The 20,334-nt window shown below is 47.0% G+C and overlaps 1 protein-coding gene and 1 long non-coding RNA gene across 2 annotated transcripts; one reads left to right on the top strand and one right to left on the bottom strand.

The window, feature by feature from the left end:
- Positions 1-1,054: 1,054 nt before the first annotated feature.
- Positions 1,055-13,567, bottom strand: LOC135239211 (uncharacterized). Its single transcript, XM_064307732.1, has 3 exons — positions 13,295-13,567; positions 5,606-5,746; positions 1,055-2,572 (listed from the first exon to the last, which is right to left on the bottom strand). Exons 1-3 carry the CDS (start codon positions 13,362-13,364, stop codon positions 2,385-2,387), a joined length of 399 nt encoding a protein of 132 aa, XP_064163802.1. The 5' UTR covers positions 13,365-13,567; the 3' UTR covers positions 1,055-2,384.
- On the top strand, positions 5,724-20,050 carry LOC135239220 (uncharacterized). Its single transcript, XR_010325317.1, has 2 exons — positions 5,724-5,863; positions 19,434-20,050. It is a non-coding gene; the product is annotated as an uncharacterized LOC135239220 (long non-coding RNA).
- The last annotated feature ends 284 nt before the right edge of the window (positions 20,051-20,334 follow it).

Here is a 20,334-nt window from a genome sequence, read left to right as displayed (position 1 = left end):
CGACTCCGAAAATAGCCGCCGCCAGATTTGGAACAATCTTCTTATCCTGGGTATGGGGAAACGGCTGAAAGATGGAAGGACAAGAGCGGATGAACCGGGAGACGAGGTCAGCGCACGTGACAGGGTCACGGACGCTTGGCATTACATAACGTGAACAGGAACAGGACTCTGGGAAGATTTCGATTACACCGCTACTGAATGATGTCCAACACTGTTTGTACCTAGGAAGAGAGGCCCAAGAGAAACATTATGGAGCAGTTATGTGCAGTTAAGAATTTCCCATGTCATGTGTGGGAACTACTTTAATGGGCATTCTACTTCACTGATGTATCCTTTGAGCGATAGTGTGCTAGTTTTTTTTTTCATATGCAATATTTGATAAGCAAATGTGTGCAAGTAGCTCATTACCGCTGCACTGAAGTGCAAATCTCATCAGCAATAAAGGCATACACATCATATTTTCGTTAATAAATAGTTGTGAAATGTGATGTCGGCATGACTATGAAAATACAGAAACAGGCCTAGTGGGCTCCATAGAGAGTGGAAGAGAATGAGAAAGTGTTTCGTGCGTAGAAATCACAGCCCGTCTACATGCAAAAAAAAAGATTGATTTCATACCATTATAAAGCAAAGATTTAACACAGAGAAAGATTTAGTGGACAGTATTGGCTTACCCTGCTGGGGTGTGCAGTAACTGAGATACGATGGCATTAACGAGTGCATGCATACCGGAATAAAGCATGTCACCGATCTTTTTTATCAGCTGGTGCTGCTGGAGAAAGACTCAGTGAAACAGGAGAGAGGGGGGGGAGGTGGGTCACCAGATAAGCTCATTGCTCAGAATCTGGTCAGCAGTAATTTTCAAAATCCGCCCTTCACATTTGTCACATTTAAGGGGTCCGTCATGAAGGCGATCCTTTCATTCGACGTTTCCACCCTGAAACGAGTCTGCTCTCTAATGCACTGACTCAGAATCGGTTTGTCCCAGAGAAAGTGCAGGCGGCGCACTGGCGCTTGGGGGGCTCTCAGGCGCGCACGTAGAGACACGCCACGGGCGCATTTCATTTTCAGATTCTAATACATTTTTAGGCAGGGACTCTGGAACGAAAATAGCCACGCGGGCTTTGCCGAAGACAATCCAGTTTCTCAATATGTGGCAAATCCACCATAAAACACCTTTGCAATGCTCTGACACTTTTCTCAAATGAAAAAATAAATGAACGAATCACAGACTCAGAAACTTGCTCCAGCCTCCGTTTGGCCGGAAATATAAATGGTAAAGGACATTTATAGTTTCTTACATATTTTTTAATACAAGTATATTTGACAGGGCATGCCTTCACAGAAACAAGATTTGCTCACATTAATCTCCAAATCATTACAGAGAGCATGAAGGAGGTTCTTATCCCCTGTTAGCTTTCACAATGCAGACAATTATATTCCAAAACAAATTACACAGTTTACAGCAAATTTAAAAAAACGTTTTCATTATACACAGATCAAAGAGGCAGTGGGTAATCCTGCAAGAACACAATCCAAACCGATGGAAATCTGACGGAGACACAACGCTGTGCCTCAGTCAGTACTGGTGTGTTTTTTTTTTCTTTTCTTTTTTCTTTCTCGCTTTCCGCTGCAGTTTTTAACACGGCTGTGTTATTCCGTGGTGATGAAAGTTCTCGTTGATAAAAACCGACAGCGACGAACACAGCTACATTAACCTCAATGAAGGGAAAGAAAAAGGCTGTTTTTCCCCCCGTCTCTCCGTCCCGCTGAGGATTTTGACGGAACGCTCCCAGCGGCGGAAGGAAGGCAGGTGATGTCTGCGCGAAGAGCAATCGCAGCTGTTGGAACCTTTCGCAAAATTTGGCAGCCGCAGCGCGTAACGGCTTCTCTCTGGCTCCGCCAAGCATTCGTCTAAATGAACGGTCTGTTCCTCCGCTGCAATACGTCCATAATTAATAAAATACGACCCGAAAAGTACAAAGCCTAAACGACTCCGTCTCATCGCAAGCGGTGCTTTGGATAAATGGCCAGATTAAGGATGATGGATGACTGACATTCGGATTAGCCGCGGGCACGGGCGCCTCATCCCGGTTCATATTAATTAGGTAGAGATCCAAACACAGTTTAACGGAGCCATTAAAACGTCGTACTGCGGGAGATGTATAATGGCGGGAGTGTAATATTCGGGCCGTGCACACGAGGCCTCTCCCGCGCTCATTTGTCAGGCTAGCGGTGGGAGGTGGGTCCGGGAAGAGTGTTATTGGCTCAGGACTCTTAGCTGGGAGGGGGGTCATTTTTGGTGTTCAGTCTGTGTCTCTCACCCTGACAGAGTCCACAAGGTGACTTTATCCACCCCCTCCCCCCCACCTGTCCCCCCCCTCTCACACCCACAGCCACACCAGGAGGAGGCCAGCCAGCAGGGCCAGGCAGTGCAGTGTACCAGGGCGGCAGCAGGGGGCGCTGTTGCACAGGTCCGTATCGCAGCAGTGGATTCGCACCCCGGGCAGCTCCTGCTGCTGGCAGTGCCGCGACGTGGCGCAGCCGCTGGTCAGAACGATCCCCAGCGCCGCTGCCAATCACACAGAAAAGGGGAGGAGTTTAGCAGGGTTACCTACAGGGTTACTTCAAGTGTGTCAAACCAGAAATAAACTAGCCAATTAAACCAATGGAGCTGCTCAGCTGTGGTTTGGTATCAGTGTGTGGACGTGTCACAGCCTGTCCTCACATCATTTTATTGACCCTGAGGGCAAGGGCATGAGGAAGAGTGGGAGCATGCAGGGAGGGGGTGTGATTATTGAGGGAGGGGGTACGGTCATACTGAAAGGGGGTGTGATCATTAAGGCTATCAGAATGCTGGGAGGGGGGTGTGGTCTTGGAGGGAAGGGATGTGGGCATTGAGAGAGGGGGTGTGGTCATGGAGGGACAGGGTGTGGTCATGGAGGGAGGGGTGCGGTCATTAAAAATCACAGGGAGGGTGTGTATCTGCTGTCCTGACAGTTTTGGGGAGCTCATTCCACAGTTGAGCTCTTCAAGAGAGAGATCAAGAGGGGGGACTCTTCAGGAAATGCAAGGTAATTTAGGATCCTGCATCCTGTCTCCCAAAAAACAATGTGCCAGATTGGCCCTTGCACATGGCGCTATCTGCCAAATGTCTTGTTTGACCCACTTACGTCTGTAATGAGGATTGAGAGCGGAGGACGGCAGTGGCTCAGAGCCCATTTCCCTCCAGTGAATACAAATACAGCCACAACAAAGTCCAGACTCCCTTCCCACAAAACAGGCTACCATTCATCCACAGCCAAGATAAAGTTATTACAACAGGAATACATTAACTAATATCCTCTGTCCCATGAAAAAGTGTTCTCCCTACCCTGAGCCTGTGAGTTCCTTTACTGGGAAAAATAAACTCACAATGTACTCCACCAAGCAAAAACAATGCTTTAATGAGCACAAGATTACTTAAAGAACAATCATTTCACTGACTGTGTCATTCTAGGCATGCTGGAGCCTTGCTGTGTATCCGATTAAGCGACTGTTTATACGGTCCCATCCATCAACATTAAGAAATCTGGATGTGCTGTTAAATCTTTGTGGATTCCAACCGCAAAGTATTTAAACCAGCAGGACAGGTTTTGCATTGCTCGTTCACATTAGCACCGAATAATTCTCGAACAGCACTCACTAACAAACATCCAGTTATCACGGAAACGCAGGCTGCGCCTTTACCGTGTTGTTTGCTAAACGCTAACTCTCAGGACAACCGGATTCCCTTTAAGAGGGAAGGACACGTAATTGGTAACCTTCGCAGCAATCTGATACCCTTTGGGAGACGCGTAGCTTATAGACCCTTGGGTCTCCATTCCGATCCTCATTTATATTCCCTCGATCGATCCCCGCTAATAGCTCCATCTGAGCCTGGTAATTATTTAGCAGCAACCTGACCTGTATACCGCGGCTGAGAACAGGACTGAAGGATGAAGACGCTTTGGTCGATGCATTGCTGAACGGTAGTAATTTAGCGTCTTATTGTGCTGTGAAATTAGAATTGGGGAGTGGCACCCGGGCAGGTTGGGTGATTAGGCCGCCTGCGCCCGGGCGACGAGCTGGTCTCGGTGGACGGTGGGGGACTATTTAGGGTAGGATGAGCGGAAGGGAGGTGGTTAACACACCTTTACAAGGCATCTGCCAACCTTATGGGCAGTGTGAGTGGTGTGATCACTCTTGCTGAACACTGGCAGAATTCCTCGTTTTAATCCTAAGTTTCTCTCCCTTGATGAAATAAGTTGCTTAAATTCACATTACCTCTGAAAAATCAATCAATTTAAACTGTCTCTTAAATATTTTAACTGAATGTTAATGCAGTTCAAGCTTTATGAATTACATCTTCAGGCTCAGAAATAAAAAATGTTTCTTAAAACGTTTGAAACTTGTAGTACTACAGTGAGCCACATCATAAACCCTATGAAACTGACTGACATGTTGGTCACCAGTCGGCACCCTGAACCAACCAGAGGAGGATGGGTCTCCCCCTTGAGCCTGGTTCCTTCCAAGGTTTCTTCCCATCTGCCACAGGGAGTTTTTCCTTGCCACTGTTGCCTTAGGCTTGCTCCTGTGGGGGTTTAGGCCAGGGTTGTTTGTAAAGCGTATTGTGACAACTGCAGTAAATACGCTATACAAATAAAATTTGATTGATTGATTGATTCTTTTCACACTGCAGCCACAAGCCTTGGATGCGCAGAGTGGGGGTGGAGGAGACCCAATCGTACGCGTACATAGAGGTCAGTCAAGCAATGAACGCCACTATCCCCCTCAACTGAGGGTGAAGCAGGTTTTTGTTTTAGCCCAGCAACTACAACACCTGATTCAACTAATTAACTAATCATGGTCTCCAATCAAGACCTTGATAAATAGAATTAGGAAACAAAACAGAACAAAAACCTGCACTCACACCGGCCCTTTTCGAACAAGATTGGATACCCCTGGTATATATATAACAATCTGCCTGCATGCAATTATGTAACATACTATATGGTCCCATTTTTTGCTTTTCATATCATATGACTTGTGAAACATGTATTTTTATATCAGCAGGACCAGAGTGGTGTTGTGGGAGACCTGTTGTTCCTGGACGCTAGCTCCAGTCCCTGGCCGATTGGAGCCAGGCCAGGTTTTGCAGCTGGTCAGGACACGTTCACCTGAAGGCAGTGATTCAGTCACACCCCTAATTAGACCCACAGAGCACTACAGACTGAGGAGGATGAGGTTAGTAGAGCCTGGTGAGTGGCAATTAGTGGTCGTTGGAGTAGTGGAGCCTGCTTTTACATGAGGACGTGGGACGGCAGAGTGTGGGAAAAGAGGTAAGGAGAGCGTTGTTTCTTATTTTTACTCAGGAGTGCAGAACCCTGTTTCACAATGCAAGGGGGGTATTTCATGAAGCTGGGTTAACTGGATAACTGCGCTAAGTAAAACACGGAACGGCTCTTTTTACTTCGGTCCACGTTCCAGATTTGGGAGGATTTCCGGGTTTTACTCGGCGCAGTTACCCAGCTGACTCGGTGACGCTGCGTGGAGGCGAAGCGCCGCCCGGGAAGGCGCTACTCACTGCTCTCCGTCTTGAGGCAGAAGCGGTGCTTGAAGCCCTTGTGCGAGTGGGAGCAGGTGATGACCTCGGGGTTGGAGCAGCCCACGTCCACGTACCTCCTCTCCTGGATGATGTTGCAGCCGTAGCACTGCAGCCCGTGAGCTGAGCCGCGGACAGGGAGAGCGGAAAGGAGCGTTAGCCGCGGACGTCGCACGCGTCGTCCGTTCAAACGTCAGAGAGTCAGGCTGGTTGAGAGACGTTGGGCCTCATTCACGAAACGTGAGTACGAGCACTTTTGATCGTAAACTGTGCGTAAGAACGTTTCCGTGAACGTTTTGGGATTCGTTATTTTTTTCTTATCTGTACGTGTTCGTGGCTGTTTCACTAGTGCAGTTCAATTCACGTGACACAGGGATTGTGATGGTATGATCAGGGACTGCGTGAGTGACCAAGTCCAGTAAAGTTGGAAGTACATGTCTGTACTTATGATACAGCTGGACATCCGTGTGCCACCGTCGTCCTTCATCCTTTGCTCTTTCCAAAATGGCTGACTGAACTCTGACTGAACTGTAATTTCTTACAAATGGAAATTCTTACAGATGGTTCTTCTTGCCAAGGGTCCAACCTCCACAGGGAGGAGAAGCCAGAATTCAGCAGATTTTACACTTCCGCCCTGTTATGGTCTCCTTTCTTCCGAAAGCACTCAAGATTATGGGTGTCGAAACCATACCAAGGAGCTCAAATTACAGCGCGAGCGATGTTCCTCACAGTGTGTGAAGTTAGGCTGTGTTCACACCGCTGCTTTGATATTTGTCAAAAATGCACAGTTGCTTTCAAAGAGAGCTACACATTGGCAGGCGATTGAGACCAGTGCATGGCAGTACATAAAAATAACATTCAGTTTAACCTTCTGCTGACCTTTGACTTCATTTTGATATGCATGTACAGCAGCCAATGAGAGGCGAGCTGGGGCAGGAGCAGGCGCTCAGTGGGTGGGGCTTATGGTCGTTTGCATTTTCCAGCAAGATGAAAGAGAAGCTCATTTAGGCTCTGAGAGCTCACCAAGAGCGGTTTCATCCATCCGTAAAGACGTATAAAGAGCGCTCACAGCGGGCGCTGCCGTTAGCATGGCTGAAATATGCGCATTCGTTTACCTCAGAAAGCCCATGAGGCTTGTGAGATGCAGCTCTATAGGATATGACAGGCTAACAAAATAACTTAATTTACCTCAGATCCTTATGGGGCTAGCTGGAGGTCGCTATACTTGCGGACGCGGCTACGTTTGCTTGCAAATCTGTGTTTTTTTTTTTCATTTTAATTTGGAATTCTCAGCTCTGTTTGTTGGCCAGTCTTGTTGTTTCATCTTCCTTTGGAGGAAGGAGAGCTCAGGGAAATGTAATTTTAAGCAAGAGGTTGCGGGTTTGAATAAATAAATGCTGTAAATAAAGACAATAAATATCATAAAGTGATTTTGTGTTGGCACTGTCAGTCACCCAGGATTTTGCCATATGCTAAGCAAATAAATAATTATGCTACTTCATATTTCCGGTATGCAGCGTATTTCTCTACTTTAAGTTTCCCCGGATTCCATATGTAGACAAAATGCGTGGAAATTCATGTTAATGAAAGCTGCCACGAGAGCGACTAAATGTTTCGAGCGTCATTTGCAGTCTGATTAATGAAATCCTGTCGGGGTAGGCCTCCTCTAAGCGACCGAATAAAAAGCAGATCGCTTCCATAAATGTGACAATTTAATCAGTTTCTTCCCCCGCGAGGAGACGGCGGTTCATCAATCTGAAATGGGCGAGAGACGCTTGCGAAATGTCGCATTCGCCGCTGCTGTTGCTGCAGTTGATGGGCTTAAAGTCAGGCAGATAAAGCCCGATTCGCGGAGAGAAACCCTGGGTGATTCTGCCGATACTCATCCCTGATTTACACACTACCGGAAGCGTAGCCCAATGTGTGGATTCACCAGCCAGGGAAGTTTCTAATCAACATTACTACAACATTAACATGTGGGTTTACATTAAGACAAGCATTACCACAACATTAACACGTGGGTTTACATTAACACAAGCATTACCACAACATTAACACGTGGGTTTACATTAACACAAGCATTACCACAACATTAACATGTGGGTTTACATTAACACAAGCATTACCACAACATTAACATGTGGGTTTACATTAACACAAGCATTACCACAACATTAACATGTGGGTTTACATTAACACAAGCATTACCACAACATTAACATGTGGATTAACTTTAACTTCAGTTTTATAGAGCCTACTGTTTTACTGCTCTTCTGAGGAAACCTGCTGGTCTTGGTTTTCAGTGATTGCTTTGACTCACCAGACTCTTAGCTCAACACCCATTCTCAAGCTGTTTACTCACAAAGCGACTCCACGTAGAATTACGAAAACTTGTAAATAAGTAAAGCTGACTTCTTAAAATATACTGAGAAGCACGATTCACGTTAAGCAGTACAAATTGTACTCTGGCAGGTGTATTCAAAGATTTTCTTGTCAGTGAGTATGTGTATGGCTGAATCACGACTTGATTTTAAAATAAGAACTTGTTAAGTGCGTAAAATCTCTGGAGTGTCACATGGTGGCAGTACTAAGAAGGAAACTTTGTGCCAAAGCAATGCCCGTCTGGGTAAAAGGCCGTCCCGGTGTGGACAGAAATTTAGGCCATGATATCTGAGTAAAAGATGAAATGCTTTTGGGCTGGCAGCAGACCTGGGTCAAATATGTATTTGTTTTGGATTCAAATGCTTTTTTACACTTTACTGATCTTGTCTGGTGTATTGGAACCAATGAAATGCTCTCAAAAAGTGCAAACCCCGTCTTCTGGTCTTATTGGCAGGCTCAATTACACCAGGCAAGATCAACAGAGCACAGAAAAATATTTGAATCCAAAAACAAATGCGTATTTGACCCAGGTCTGGCTGGCGGACAAACGGTCCTCATATGTTCATATGCTTGTGTTCACGGGGTTAGCGGATCTCAATGGCAGGAGAATGGAGGGAAAAGCTCTTATGTGTGACCATGATACTGATGGTACGGTCTTCCCCGCTTCTTCCGCCTGTCACCGTGTGCCCGTGTCACATGACTGGTCATGTGACGGCCATCCGGAAACTTCCCAGTCATAATGCAGTCCAGCCAATGGGGACTGACTGTGAGTCTCCCTCCCTCTCACACCTGTGTCTCACCTGAGATCACCTACAGGTGGCGTTGTGCCTTTTCCTTCATTATTTTCTCTATTTTCATTAGAGTATGCGGTAAAAAAGCACAACACAAATAAAATTAAATGGAATTGAACTGAATTTCCTCGCTGTTTCACCGAGACACCGCTGTTCTCTCGCCAGGTTAATCAGCCTCAAAGAAGCTGTCGTGGAGATTTTCATAGGCGAATTAATCCCGCCACACGCTCCTGACAGAAATCACTTATCCGCCAAAGTCAACCCGGGGCGCCAGGCGTCCGCGAACGCGCGTCAGATTTCAGGATACGCGTGTCAGGAGGCAGGAACAGAGAGATTAACTGAAATCTGAGATGAATAAAATACGACCGGCTCCGTTGAAGTGCTGTGAAGTGCCGCACATCAGGGAACAAATTCAGCCTGAGTTGGCATTGATGTCTCCCCCCGTTTATAATATCTCTCTTTCTAACAAAATACAAAGAGGGGAAAAAAAAGCGTAGACGGGAGATGATGCCTTCCTCTCGGGAGACTGGTGATTTGAGAGGAAGGAGGGAGATATTTAAATGAGACATCTGGTGTCACTCCAGGATTCGGTGCAATTCGCCTGGCTGTTGTAGCTGTGAATGGAGCCACCTGACCTCGCTGCCGCGTCTCGGATCCCGGAGCGGCCTCCAGTCAAAAGCTCCGCGCGCGCACTTCCTGTTACAGGTGCTCTCAGGAAGGGCAATTTAAAAATAAATAACACGTTACTGTTTACTTTAAAATGAAAAATTCTCCCATTATGCAAAATTTTTAAATGTATGGCATATATTCACCACGGAAAATGTACGGTAAACACTACTCTCCATGAAGCTAACAGCAGTAAATCAGGGCCCGTAATATTTATTATTATCTCCGCCAGGCGTAGCCTACGTAGCATACGTTTGGTCACGTGTGTTTGTGTGTTTGTGTCTCTCTCCGTAGCTGATCTCGCATACTACTGGGCCGATCGGCCTAATTCTTGTTGTGCATTCTCACAGCAGGCCAAGGACCTGAACTCTCGAATATTTTGCAAATCTCTCAACGAAAAGTATTTTATTTGAATTAATTTTCATCATTGCTGTCCATTGAAATAGACTGAGTGCTAACTCCTAACAGGCCGATAGGGGGCGCAAGTGATCAAAAACTGCTTTTGTTTGGAATGCCTGGTGGAGATCTGCACTCTACTGAGTGCACTCTTCTATTAATATATCGGAAAATGATGATAATGCACATAATACGGTGTAATACATTTAAAATAATAATGAAATTAGGCTTACTCAGGTGGAAAGGGAGAATGAGTGGAATTGTTATCACGTGTTAGCCTTCTGTGTCTATTTATAATGCAAGGCATGATATCTCAGTTAATATTTACAATCCTCAGTTGGGGATCTTGGTTGCTGACCATTCATGGAGAAGAATATAATAGATGTGGTTATATTGAGATGAATCTCCAAAGATGTCGCTAACACTAAGGTGAATGAGCAGAGCAGTTGCTGTTTAGTGATGAGATGGGCCAAATGCCTGCTTACTCCTCGGAGATGCTATGGCTAACAAGGCTAAATCACCATGGCTACACCGCGTATGTTATCAAACAGGTGAGATTAATCCTGCCCTTAGAACCATACACATGCCCCTTTAGTTTTGGTCTAAGAGTGTTTAAGGAACATCTGGTCAAACTTTCCTTAAATATTCACATTCCACTGCATCTCCTTCCTAACCTTTTAACACAAATATTGTATATTATTATTTTTGCAGGACATAAATAACAAACTCTATTTAAAGTAATCTATATATAATTTGCATCACCAAACATGACTTTTGTTGGCTGAGAGAGAGAGAGAGAGAGAAAGAGAGAGGGAGAGAGATGGGTATGTGTGTATTTGGAGGAGAGAGAGAGGGAGAGAAAGAGGGAGATGTGTGCATTTTGAGGAGAGAGAGAGGGAGAGAAAGAGGGAGATGTGTGCATTTTGAGGAGAGAGAAGGAGAGAAAGAGAGAGGGAGGGATGGAGAGAGAGAGAGGTATGTGTGTGTCAGGAGGAGATAGAGAGGGAAAGAAAGAGACAGAGGGAGGTGTGTGTGCGTTTGGAGGAGAGAGAGAGAGGGGAGGAGAAAGAGAGCGAGAGGGAGTGAAAGCGAGAGAGGTAGAGAGACAGTGATAGAGGGAGGTATGTGTGTGTGAGAGAGAGAGAGACCAGCTCTTAGATGCACCTGTTCCGGGCTCCATGCTAAATGATATTCTCTGCTCCTCTCCACTCACAGGCTCTGGGCTTCAGGGCTACACTCACCAAAGTGCCAAATCTGGCTGGTCTTTACCCTACACTACATTTCCAGCCAGCCGATGTGAAACTAATCTTAACAGATCGCTAAACTGATTTAGTCTAATATTTTAATTTAATTAAAACGTCTTATTAAGCAGCCAACTGCCCTCTCATCTCTCATTGAACCTTATCCTGCTTAAATCTGCACAGAATTTCCCATTGCCATATTCTCAAGGCTGCTTCTAATCCCAATTCTATCATACACGGGTGCTATTTTTACAGTCCCATGGCGAAAAACTGTAAACCAGCATAGCTGAGCATTTACTGACTACAGGTTAGAGAAACAGACGCAAATCATTTTATGCAAATAAATAAAACACTATTTTTACTCTAAGTGATCTGTATATAATATGATTTGCATGTGTGTGAGTGAGAGTGTGTTTGTTTTTGTGAGTGTGAGTGAGAGTGTGTGTGTGTGTGTGTATGTGTGTGTGTGAGTGAGAGTGTGTATGTGTGTTTATGTTTATGTGTTTGTGTGTGTGTGTGTGAGCGCGCGTGTGTGTTTGTGTGTGTGTGTGCGCGCGCGTGTGTGTTTGTTTTCGTGTTAATTATGAAGCTGTGGGGAGCGCTAGCAGCTGTCGGATGTATGGCACCTACGCTCTTTAGCAGGGAGGAAGATGAGGGACCCTGTCGAAGGCCAGGTCCTCAGACACCTCCCGTTTCTCCGTTCCGCTGGCTGCCATGGAAACTGCCTGGGAGAACCTGTGTGGGCTCCAGCCAGCTGCCTGGTTTGATGAGCCAGATGTGTGTGATGCGTTCATTTCCCCCATAATTTAATTGGCTGGCTGTGTGTGTGTAGGGGGGGGTTGTTTTTATCTGAGTACTTTCCTCAAACACAGAGACCGGGCAGCATTCACCCTTTTACAGACTGTGGAGTTTAGCACAAACACAGACCATGCTGGTAGTTCCATATTGCCACTAAAAATACCTGTTAAACTGCCTTTTGTATTTTTGTATTATGTGGGAGAGGGAGGTTGACTGACAGTATGTTCTAGAAGGCACTGGGACAATGAAAAGAACCCTGGAGGGGGTTCTGCAATTGGAGTAGTATTATTCCAGCTCTACTGCTGATACAGCGCCTTAGAACTAAGATGGTAGTAGTAATGTCCTGGGTGTATTGATTTAAAACAGATTGAATGTAAGGTGTGATGGGTTTTTGCGAGAGCCCCGTTGTTTTCTGTCCTCTCGTTAAAAAAATCAGAAATGCAGTCCTCTGTCCTCGCCGTACGAAACAAACGAATGACTCTCAGACCTGTTCATTTTGCATCTTTTGTTCTCTCATTGTCACTCATAGAATTCCACTGAGGAAAATCTCAAAAATGTCACCCCCGTAAGGTTAAAATATATCTGACAGACAGACAGGCTGCTTAAGCACCCTGACAGAATATGGTTTTACTGAGATGTCGAGAAAAAAAAAGTCAGATTAGAGAAGGGATCATTCTCGTAAATAATCTCTCCAAAGCCCTGAAACTTGATCCAAAAAATTTCAGCGGCTCATAAGAGAATCTGTCTTTGACAGCATCCCACTGATGCAGAATCTGTCTGTGGCCATCTGGCCAGTCTAACAGCCCATAAAGGGTCCACAAACGGAGACACAAAGGGCTGTGTTTGAAACAACGAGTGACTGAGGTTATAATGTGAAGCCAAGGACCTCAGAGTCTCACCAGGGAAATGATTTCCCCCCCTTGTCGTATCCTGTGAAACAGAACAGTACAGGTCCCTGTTCTGACACAGTGAGCCATCACAGATACATTTATCCACCTAAGTTAAATACCTTTTGCTCAGGAACACCAGCAGTTCTGAACTCTGGTCATTTTCTCAGGCACCATTTTTCTAAAATGTTTATTTCTTACAACAATGTGTTTTCTTTCACAAAACAAATTAATTGGCATATTTAAGGCACATAAAACACACACACATAGAAACACAAACACGCACACAGACACACAAACACACACAGAAACACAAAAACACACACAAACACATAGAAACACAAAAACACACACACATGCACAAGTACACACATACACACACATACAACCACACACTCTCTCACACACACTCACACATACACACACACACTCTCTCACACACACACACACCCACACACACACACACACACACACACGGTTCCAAAGGGCACCAGAGAGCCCCTCACTTACCCTGCCAGCAGAGGAGCAGGGAGGCGAGTAAGAGTCCGAGTGCGAGCCCCAGCCCGGCGCGTGGAGTCATGGGTGCTGCGCTGGCGGGACCGAGTCGGTCCGAGCTCCGGGTACCGCCGCCGCCGCCGCTCCTCACGCAGCCTCACAGGAGCCCCGATCCCCCCCGGAGGAGCGAGCGCAACGCTAGCCTCGCCTACCGAGAAACACGCACACACACGCCCGCCACGCGCTCGCTCTCTCACACACTCACCGCGCGCAACCACACGAGCGCACGGACCCTGTGAGCGCAGGAGGAGGCGGAGAGGAAGGGAGGGAGGGAGGGAGGGGGGGGGGTCGGGCTGTAGCGGGAGGGGGGGGGCAAACAGTCAAGTGCGATATAAATAAAGAAGTTCCCTCTTGAGTGGTCGCCGTTCTCCTTTGGCGAGCGGGAGAGGGAGAGTCGATAGCCGCGCGCCTTGGCGGAGAACATCACTGCCCCCCACCCCCCACCCCCTTTCCCCCCCACTCTCACCTCCCTAGGAGGAGGGAGGTGCTGGAGACCCGCTGTGGGAGGTGAGGTGGGGGGGGGGGGGGTTAGGGGGGGGGAGTACAAGCGGTCACTCAGGAATAGAAGCGAAAAGCAGGATTGCTTTCTGATTGAAAAATCCGCGGCTCTAATAACAACGTAAACACGCCGCGTCAGCGCCAGGCCGACTGTGTGCACGCCGATAACCCCGGGGAGGTCAGCCCAGCCCAGCCCAGCCCAGCCCTCTCTGTTTTGGGTAACGCCGTTCAGCTTAGGGGCGGGGGTGGGAGGGGAGGGGAGGGGGGGGGTGGCGAAATTCAGTCTAATCAAGGTTCAAATCCCTTCTCGGAGTCCGTAATGCAGGGGGATAAGGCTGGCTTTGCGGTAAGCTGCCGGACCAAAAGCAGCATATGGTCCCCTGCTATGGATCCCGTCACAGGTTCCCGTCTCTCATATGAAGGTGTATTTATGGCTTAAGTGACTGATTTCTCTCCCTTTCGTTTCTTTTTAAAGGGCCTTTCATTATATAATGAAGCAGGAACTAACTCCATTTTTCTCTGCCAGGCGCTGATTGCCCTGGAGCCAGACAGAGCCTGTGTTTGCCCTGTGAGCGGTGGTGGTGGGGGGATGGGGGCGAGCACCGGGGGCTGCTTTTGAACTGTCCCCAATCAGTATTCACCTCAGCCCTACACCTGCAGGTCCTCCCCCCCCCTCACCTCCCTCTCCTGGAATCCAGCTGCTATACCCCTCTTTCTGACATTCTCAAGCCAACTGAGGAGGGAAAAAATGCTCAGAAAACGTCAAAAAGAAAATGTGGTGAAAAACCTTTCAGTCACGAGATCATCAATGCCCAGTTCATATTAATGTATTCAGTCAGATTTTTTCAAAAGATGGGAATCAATTGAGAAATACTGAATATAATGCAAGCCATTCCTCCTCATCTATCCCAGTCTTTATTGATAAAAAAAATAAATAAAGAATACAGCATAGCCTACGGGACTGGAGGTGAGCCACCCCCTCCTCTCTTTCATTCTGTCAGAGCGCTCAGCATCCGACGGTTAGAGCGAGAGGAGGAGTCGTCCGGGCAGCGATGTCACGGTTCCCCTCGGCCCGAGCGCAGAGCAGCCCCCGCGTCTGAGTGTCACACGGAGACAGCCCGTCAGCGCTGAGCGCCGTTTCCATTTTCGCCTTCGAGGGAAGGCGAGCGCGGAGAGTACGCGAACTGGAAATTCAAAAAGCGCGACGGCGGAAGAAGAAGAAGAAGAAGAAGAAGAAGAAAAAACGGAAGAAGCGCGCGCGTCTCCTTCAGAAACACCAGAAGTGAGAACACGATGCATGAAAAGTTAATTTCGCTTCGAGGCTCACGGGCTGAGCATCTGTCGCCTCTCCCGCTCACAATAACGTTAGAGAGATTTCCTTTAAAACCTGCCATAACTGTAGCCTATAACGGATATTAATCGCGGCGTGGCCTGTATTGTCGCTGTTTTATCACTATCTACACTCAGAAAGGACAATGAGCAGCTAAGATATTAAATACACAGAAATTAATTCCAAAATTCAAACGTGGGCTTTAATTTACTTACTTTATTCTGTCTGACCGCCTTTCCGTGCTCCGACGGATGAAATTTCGTTTTTGTCGTTTTAAAAAAAAAACGTGATTATCGCCTTATAATTCAGGCACTCGGCGTGAGATTAGTGACCGGGGGCTCTGGACGGGAAGCTGCCTTTTACGGCGGGGATTTCGGAAGTAATTGAAAGTTTGACCAGATCTGTGTGCCTCGGCACTTAAGACCCAAGAGCTCCATCCCCCTTCTGCAGCACAAGGATGATTTAGCGAGGACTAATCTCCTCTTGGGGAAGAAAATGTGCCAGCAATCCCGAATTTCCTGTCATTCCCGTGTCCGCCGCCGATGGCTCTGGTGCAATAGCACCCACATTTGCCTGTAATTAAACAATCAAAAATGTAAAAGTCTTCACATTAAAAATGTGTCACGTCCCGGTTCTCAAGGTTTAAGGATTACAGGTTTCCCAGATACATGCGGACATGACACCAGGCAAGTTCAAACACTGCATCGAACCCGGGATTATGTCATCTAAGACTTAGTCTGGGTGTTTAGAGGAGCTGTGAGTGTCTCTCTGTTCAAACACGTATGACGGGTATGGGTGGGGAATGGAGGAGGTTCGGGTGGGGGTGGGGGGGGGGTGGGGGCAGCCAGAGGCCCATGTTGCAGGGCTGTGTCCCTGCTGTCCTGGAATGGGGGGATTGGGGGAGGGGGGTGGCCTGTGGTAGCAGACTGACATGGCCTAACCAGAAGCCATATTCTCCATGGCTGAGTGCGCTTTGCTGAGGAGACCCTGGGCGAGGTTTGGGGATATTTAACCATCTGTCCGCGCTGGAGAGGCGCTGTCACCATCGCAGTCTGAGAATCGCACCAGAGCAAGGGCCCGGGGCAGGGATCGAGCCTACCCCCCACCCCCTCCCTCTCCCCCTCCACCACCACCCCCCCCTCCCTCTCCCCTCCACCACCACCTACCCCCTCCCCCTCAACCACCTCGCCGTCGCCACTGACGACCGCAGGCAGTGCGTTCCGTTATCCTGTCCTAACGGACCACGAGGAAGGCCGCCTGTCCGTCAGCACTATATCTAGCAGGAGACGGCCTGCTTTCAGCGCGGGGTGCCACGGAAATCTCCGGAGCAGCGGAGGTTTGATTAGTTTCCCTTTGAGTCAGTTTTAGAGCATTGGACCGTGGTTGCAATGTGCAGCGGTGAGCACGAGGAGGTTCTGGGTTCGAGTCCTGGGCCGGCCGGATCCTCTCTGCGTGAAGTTTGTGTGTTCTCCCCGTGCGTGTCCTCCGGGTACTCCGGTTTCCTCCCACACCGAAAGACATTTGTGTCAGGTTATAGGTACACTTCTGCCGTTGCCCTTGACCGAGGCACTGGCCTCAGAACTGGAGTTGGTCCCCGGGCGCTGCACTGTGTCTACCCACTAAGTAGCTAGGCTGGGTCAAATGCCAAGTACAAATTACCCCACAGGGTTCAATAAAGTATAACTTCACGTAACACAGTTTACAAGTAGCAGTGAACTGAAAAAATCATCTCGCAGGACATTGATTGATTGAAATGGTCTGATTGGTAGTTTGATTAATGCTGTCTGACAGCTGATGAAGTCTATGCAGCTGCCTACGGTCTGGTTTCTCCTCTATTACCCCATGGACCCTACGCTAAATAAAAAACCTAACTGGATGCTCCACCACAGGCAAAGTCAAACGAGCCCAACTCTACTCTTTAAGCAGACGTATCTGCGGGGAGAGAGTCTGTGCTCCGTTCACCTCCTCAGAGACTTAACACGTCAGGGAACATTTAAATACTGTAAATAAATGCCACTGCGGTTTTAAAATCACTGCCCCATTTTCTAAAAATATAAATAATACCAATGAACTGTGTTTAATCACCTTATTTCATCACTGTAAAGTGACATCCAAGAGTTGTTGTTGAGCAACCAGTCCCTGAATTTCACAGTAAAAATGCACCCATTTTCCATTGTTAAAGAGTCCATTGTTAAAACCGAAGCTCTCCCGCCAGCTCGCCATGCTACCTGGTCCTCGCGATGGCCGCGCACGTTAGCCTTTGTCTGTAAATGCCACCGCTCCACGCTGTCTGTGTTCATTAGCTCAGGAGCTGATATTCGAACCAGACCAGAGCCTGACACGGGACTGCGCTGTGGACACTGCATGAGGCGCCGCTGTTCTCCTTAATTAGCTCCGAGGGTGTTCGGTGTTATTTCGGTTTCAGCTGTCGATCGACCAAGAAAAAATGGATATTCTAGACGTTTCTAACAACCAGCCTGATTTACAGCGGTTGGTATAATATGATACAGGGGCATTCTGGGATTTTTGGTCGACACTTCTTATTTCTCTGCGGTAGCCTTTGCCTTGTTATGTTTCCAAGGACTTCGTTTTTTAAACTTGGGAATATGTACAATCAGTTACTATAACAGTCATGAATCTGCAAAATGATGCATTTCAGAGTTGAGTTTGGTTAAAAAAATAGAACTTCAAGGAATTCATCCAGCCCATAGACACTGCTTGTGAATAATGGTGGACTGGACAGCTCAAGACCCAGAAGGAAAGGTATTTTCATTGTATTTTCTACAGGCCTAAGTGCTTGGAACATATTGTGGCTGGTACACTACACCAAAATAAAAGTTCTGCACCCTGTCCATTAAAAACGTCTCTCTCATTGGCTAAGACACGGACTCCAGCACAGCCTGTTTAAAGGAAAACTGAGGACAAAGCCTGGATTTTAAGGGCAGTGGATAAATACTGAATAATTAAAAACTGACACAGATACAACTGAGGAATATTTAACAGGCTCTCAGATTTATAGTTCAGCATGCGCATCAGCTGAACAATCTTTTAATTTATACTCTCTCTCCCTCCCTCCCTCTCTTTCCCACTCTCTCTCTCATCCCTCGCTAGCTTAAATTCAGCATCTACGCTGCTTTGTCAGAGTGCATATTTTTTAAAATAGGAAAACTGACCCAAAACACGCTGACATCTGGCCTCATTACGAGGCTCATGGGATACATATTCAGGCCCGTTCCTGGAGTAATAATACGATGCGCCGCATAATCAGATTGGCTTCATTACTTTCGGGAGCGTAGCCCCGCCGCATCGCTGCAGCGAATTATATGAATTTCAAAAGCGCTGTGCCCTGGACCCTCCGAGCACACATAATAACTCCACTACACTTTTGGCCTTTTCTGTGTTTCACGGTTGGCTACTGTGTAACCCCATTTTGAAATAATGAATTTCAGCTTCATTAAGACAATTAAATGAATCAGTGGATGAGCAGCAGCTCTTATGGGGGTGGGGCAGAAACAGTTGGCACTCACACGCCCGGGCCGAGATTGGACCTGAAGACTGGGCTTTTTTTGAGTGAGACAGGTGCATCAGCTGGACAGACCAACCAGGAGGCCCCTCTCTAAATGCTCTGAAATTAAGCTTATATGAGGAAACAGCAGCCATTTGAATATCTTTCACATTGATGGCATTTGATTTAGCAGGGTCACAGTCACTTTATTGTTGCCATACAAGTGGAACGTGCGGCTTTTGTGATGGAGGGCACTAGGACCAAGATTCAGTCTAAACACGATTCATTGTAGACTCATCTTTGCAAATAGCGGAAAAAAATAAACTGATTTCTTATGGCATGTAAATAGTCAACAAGTGTGAGCAAATGGCATGTCTCCTTTAAATGTTTGTTCCAGTTCTGACTGACTCAGAGAACAGAGCTTAATTAAATAAAGCAATTAATAATGATGAAAGTCAGCTGTAGTCGTCTGCTGTTCTTCTGCTGCCTTTGAGGAATATTGTCTAAGTGGAGGTTTATTCAGAGCAAATGACTCCGAATGACAGGTGACATGTCAGTGTGTGCTTCTGATGAAGCCCCCTTTCATCACCCTGATGAGGACACTTTGGTCTTGATGAGCCTTGGGTCCAGCCGCTTCAGCATAGTGCTGGGGGGGGGGGGTCTTCTAGGCGATGTTCACCGGGATGGTCTTGTGTGACTGACTGCTTGCATTCACGTGGTACCTCTCATTCTTCTGCTTTTCCCTCTTTTTAACGGATCAGGAAAAACCGGGCTGTGGACCAGGAAAACCGGGCCTTGGGCTTGGAAAACTGGGCCATGGACCAGGAAAAACGGGCAATGGACCAGGAAAACCGGGCTGTGGACCAGGAAAACCTGGCCATGGACCAGGAAAACCGGGCTGTCCAAGATCTCTCCGGCCCGAGGCTTGTTCTCTCTGTGCCGCGCTGGCGGAAGTGAACGGTTGAGGGGGCGTTCCGTTTCTGAGCGAGGTTTTTGCGCTTCACACACGCGCTCTCCGTAGCGCGCTCTGTAGATAACAACAAGCGCCGTCGAACTGTGCGATTGCCCATCAGCCCTTGCGGTGTTTGTCTGTTGGAAGTTCCAGGAACTGCAGCAGCTCTTGACTGGCCTGACTGGTTACTGTAAGAAACAGGACTTTTTTATTTGAATTCACATTCATTTTACTTTGAGTCTAAGCAGGTCCTGACAGTCTGCTGTTCAAACCGTCAGTTATGTCCTTCCTGTTGTACATGCTCTGTTTTATGTTCAGTTATAGCATGATCCCATATTGGTTCAACAGGGCAGAGGGCAAAAAAAGACATTTTATCACAATGTCCCACTGTTGTAAAAAAAAAAAAACTGTTTAAAGTCATAGAAATGTCTCCTCTGAAAATGATTTTGCATAATATCTGTCAGTATAGTTTCAGTGTGTGGCTTAAGCAGTCACTTGTGAATCTGAATTACGGTCTTGTAGGTACATTATTGTACAGATCCATAACCAGTCTCGTTTCTCATCACTAATGATCACATTAAATGGACTGGTTTGAATCACAAGCCTGTTGTAAAATCTATTCAATATAAGGGGGACCCTCTCTGTAGAGCATGAAATTAAAAGCTAATTTCAAGGTGAAAGAAACATTCCTCATTTAATGATGGCAAAAC

Source organism: Anguilla rostrata, chromosome 14, assembly GCF_018555375.3.
Source record: "Anguilla rostrata isolate EN2019 chromosome 14, ASM1855537v3, whole genome shotgun sequence".
Taxonomy (NCBI): Eukaryota; Metazoa; Chordata; class Actinopteri; order Anguilliformes; family Anguillidae; genus Anguilla; species Anguilla rostrata.
The sequence above is the reverse complement of the archived record's forward strand: the minus strand, read 5'-3'. Positions and strand labels throughout refer to the sequence as shown.

Excerpts from the sequence above, each read along its gene's own strand:
- LOC135239211 (XM_064307732.1), bottom strand. The coding sequence starts at position 13,364 with ATGACTCCACGCGCCGGGCTGGGGCTCGCACTCGGACTCTTACTCGCC. Across the intron at positions 5,747-13,294 it reads CCTGCTCCTCTGCTGGCAGG|CTCACGGGCTGCAGTGCTAC; the intron begins GTAAGTGAGGGG and ends TCCGCGGCTCAG. Across the intron at positions 2,573-5,605 it reads CTGCCTCAAGACGGAGAGCA|CGGCGCTGGGGATCGTTCTG; the intron begins GTGAGTAGCGCC and ends TGTGATTGGCAG.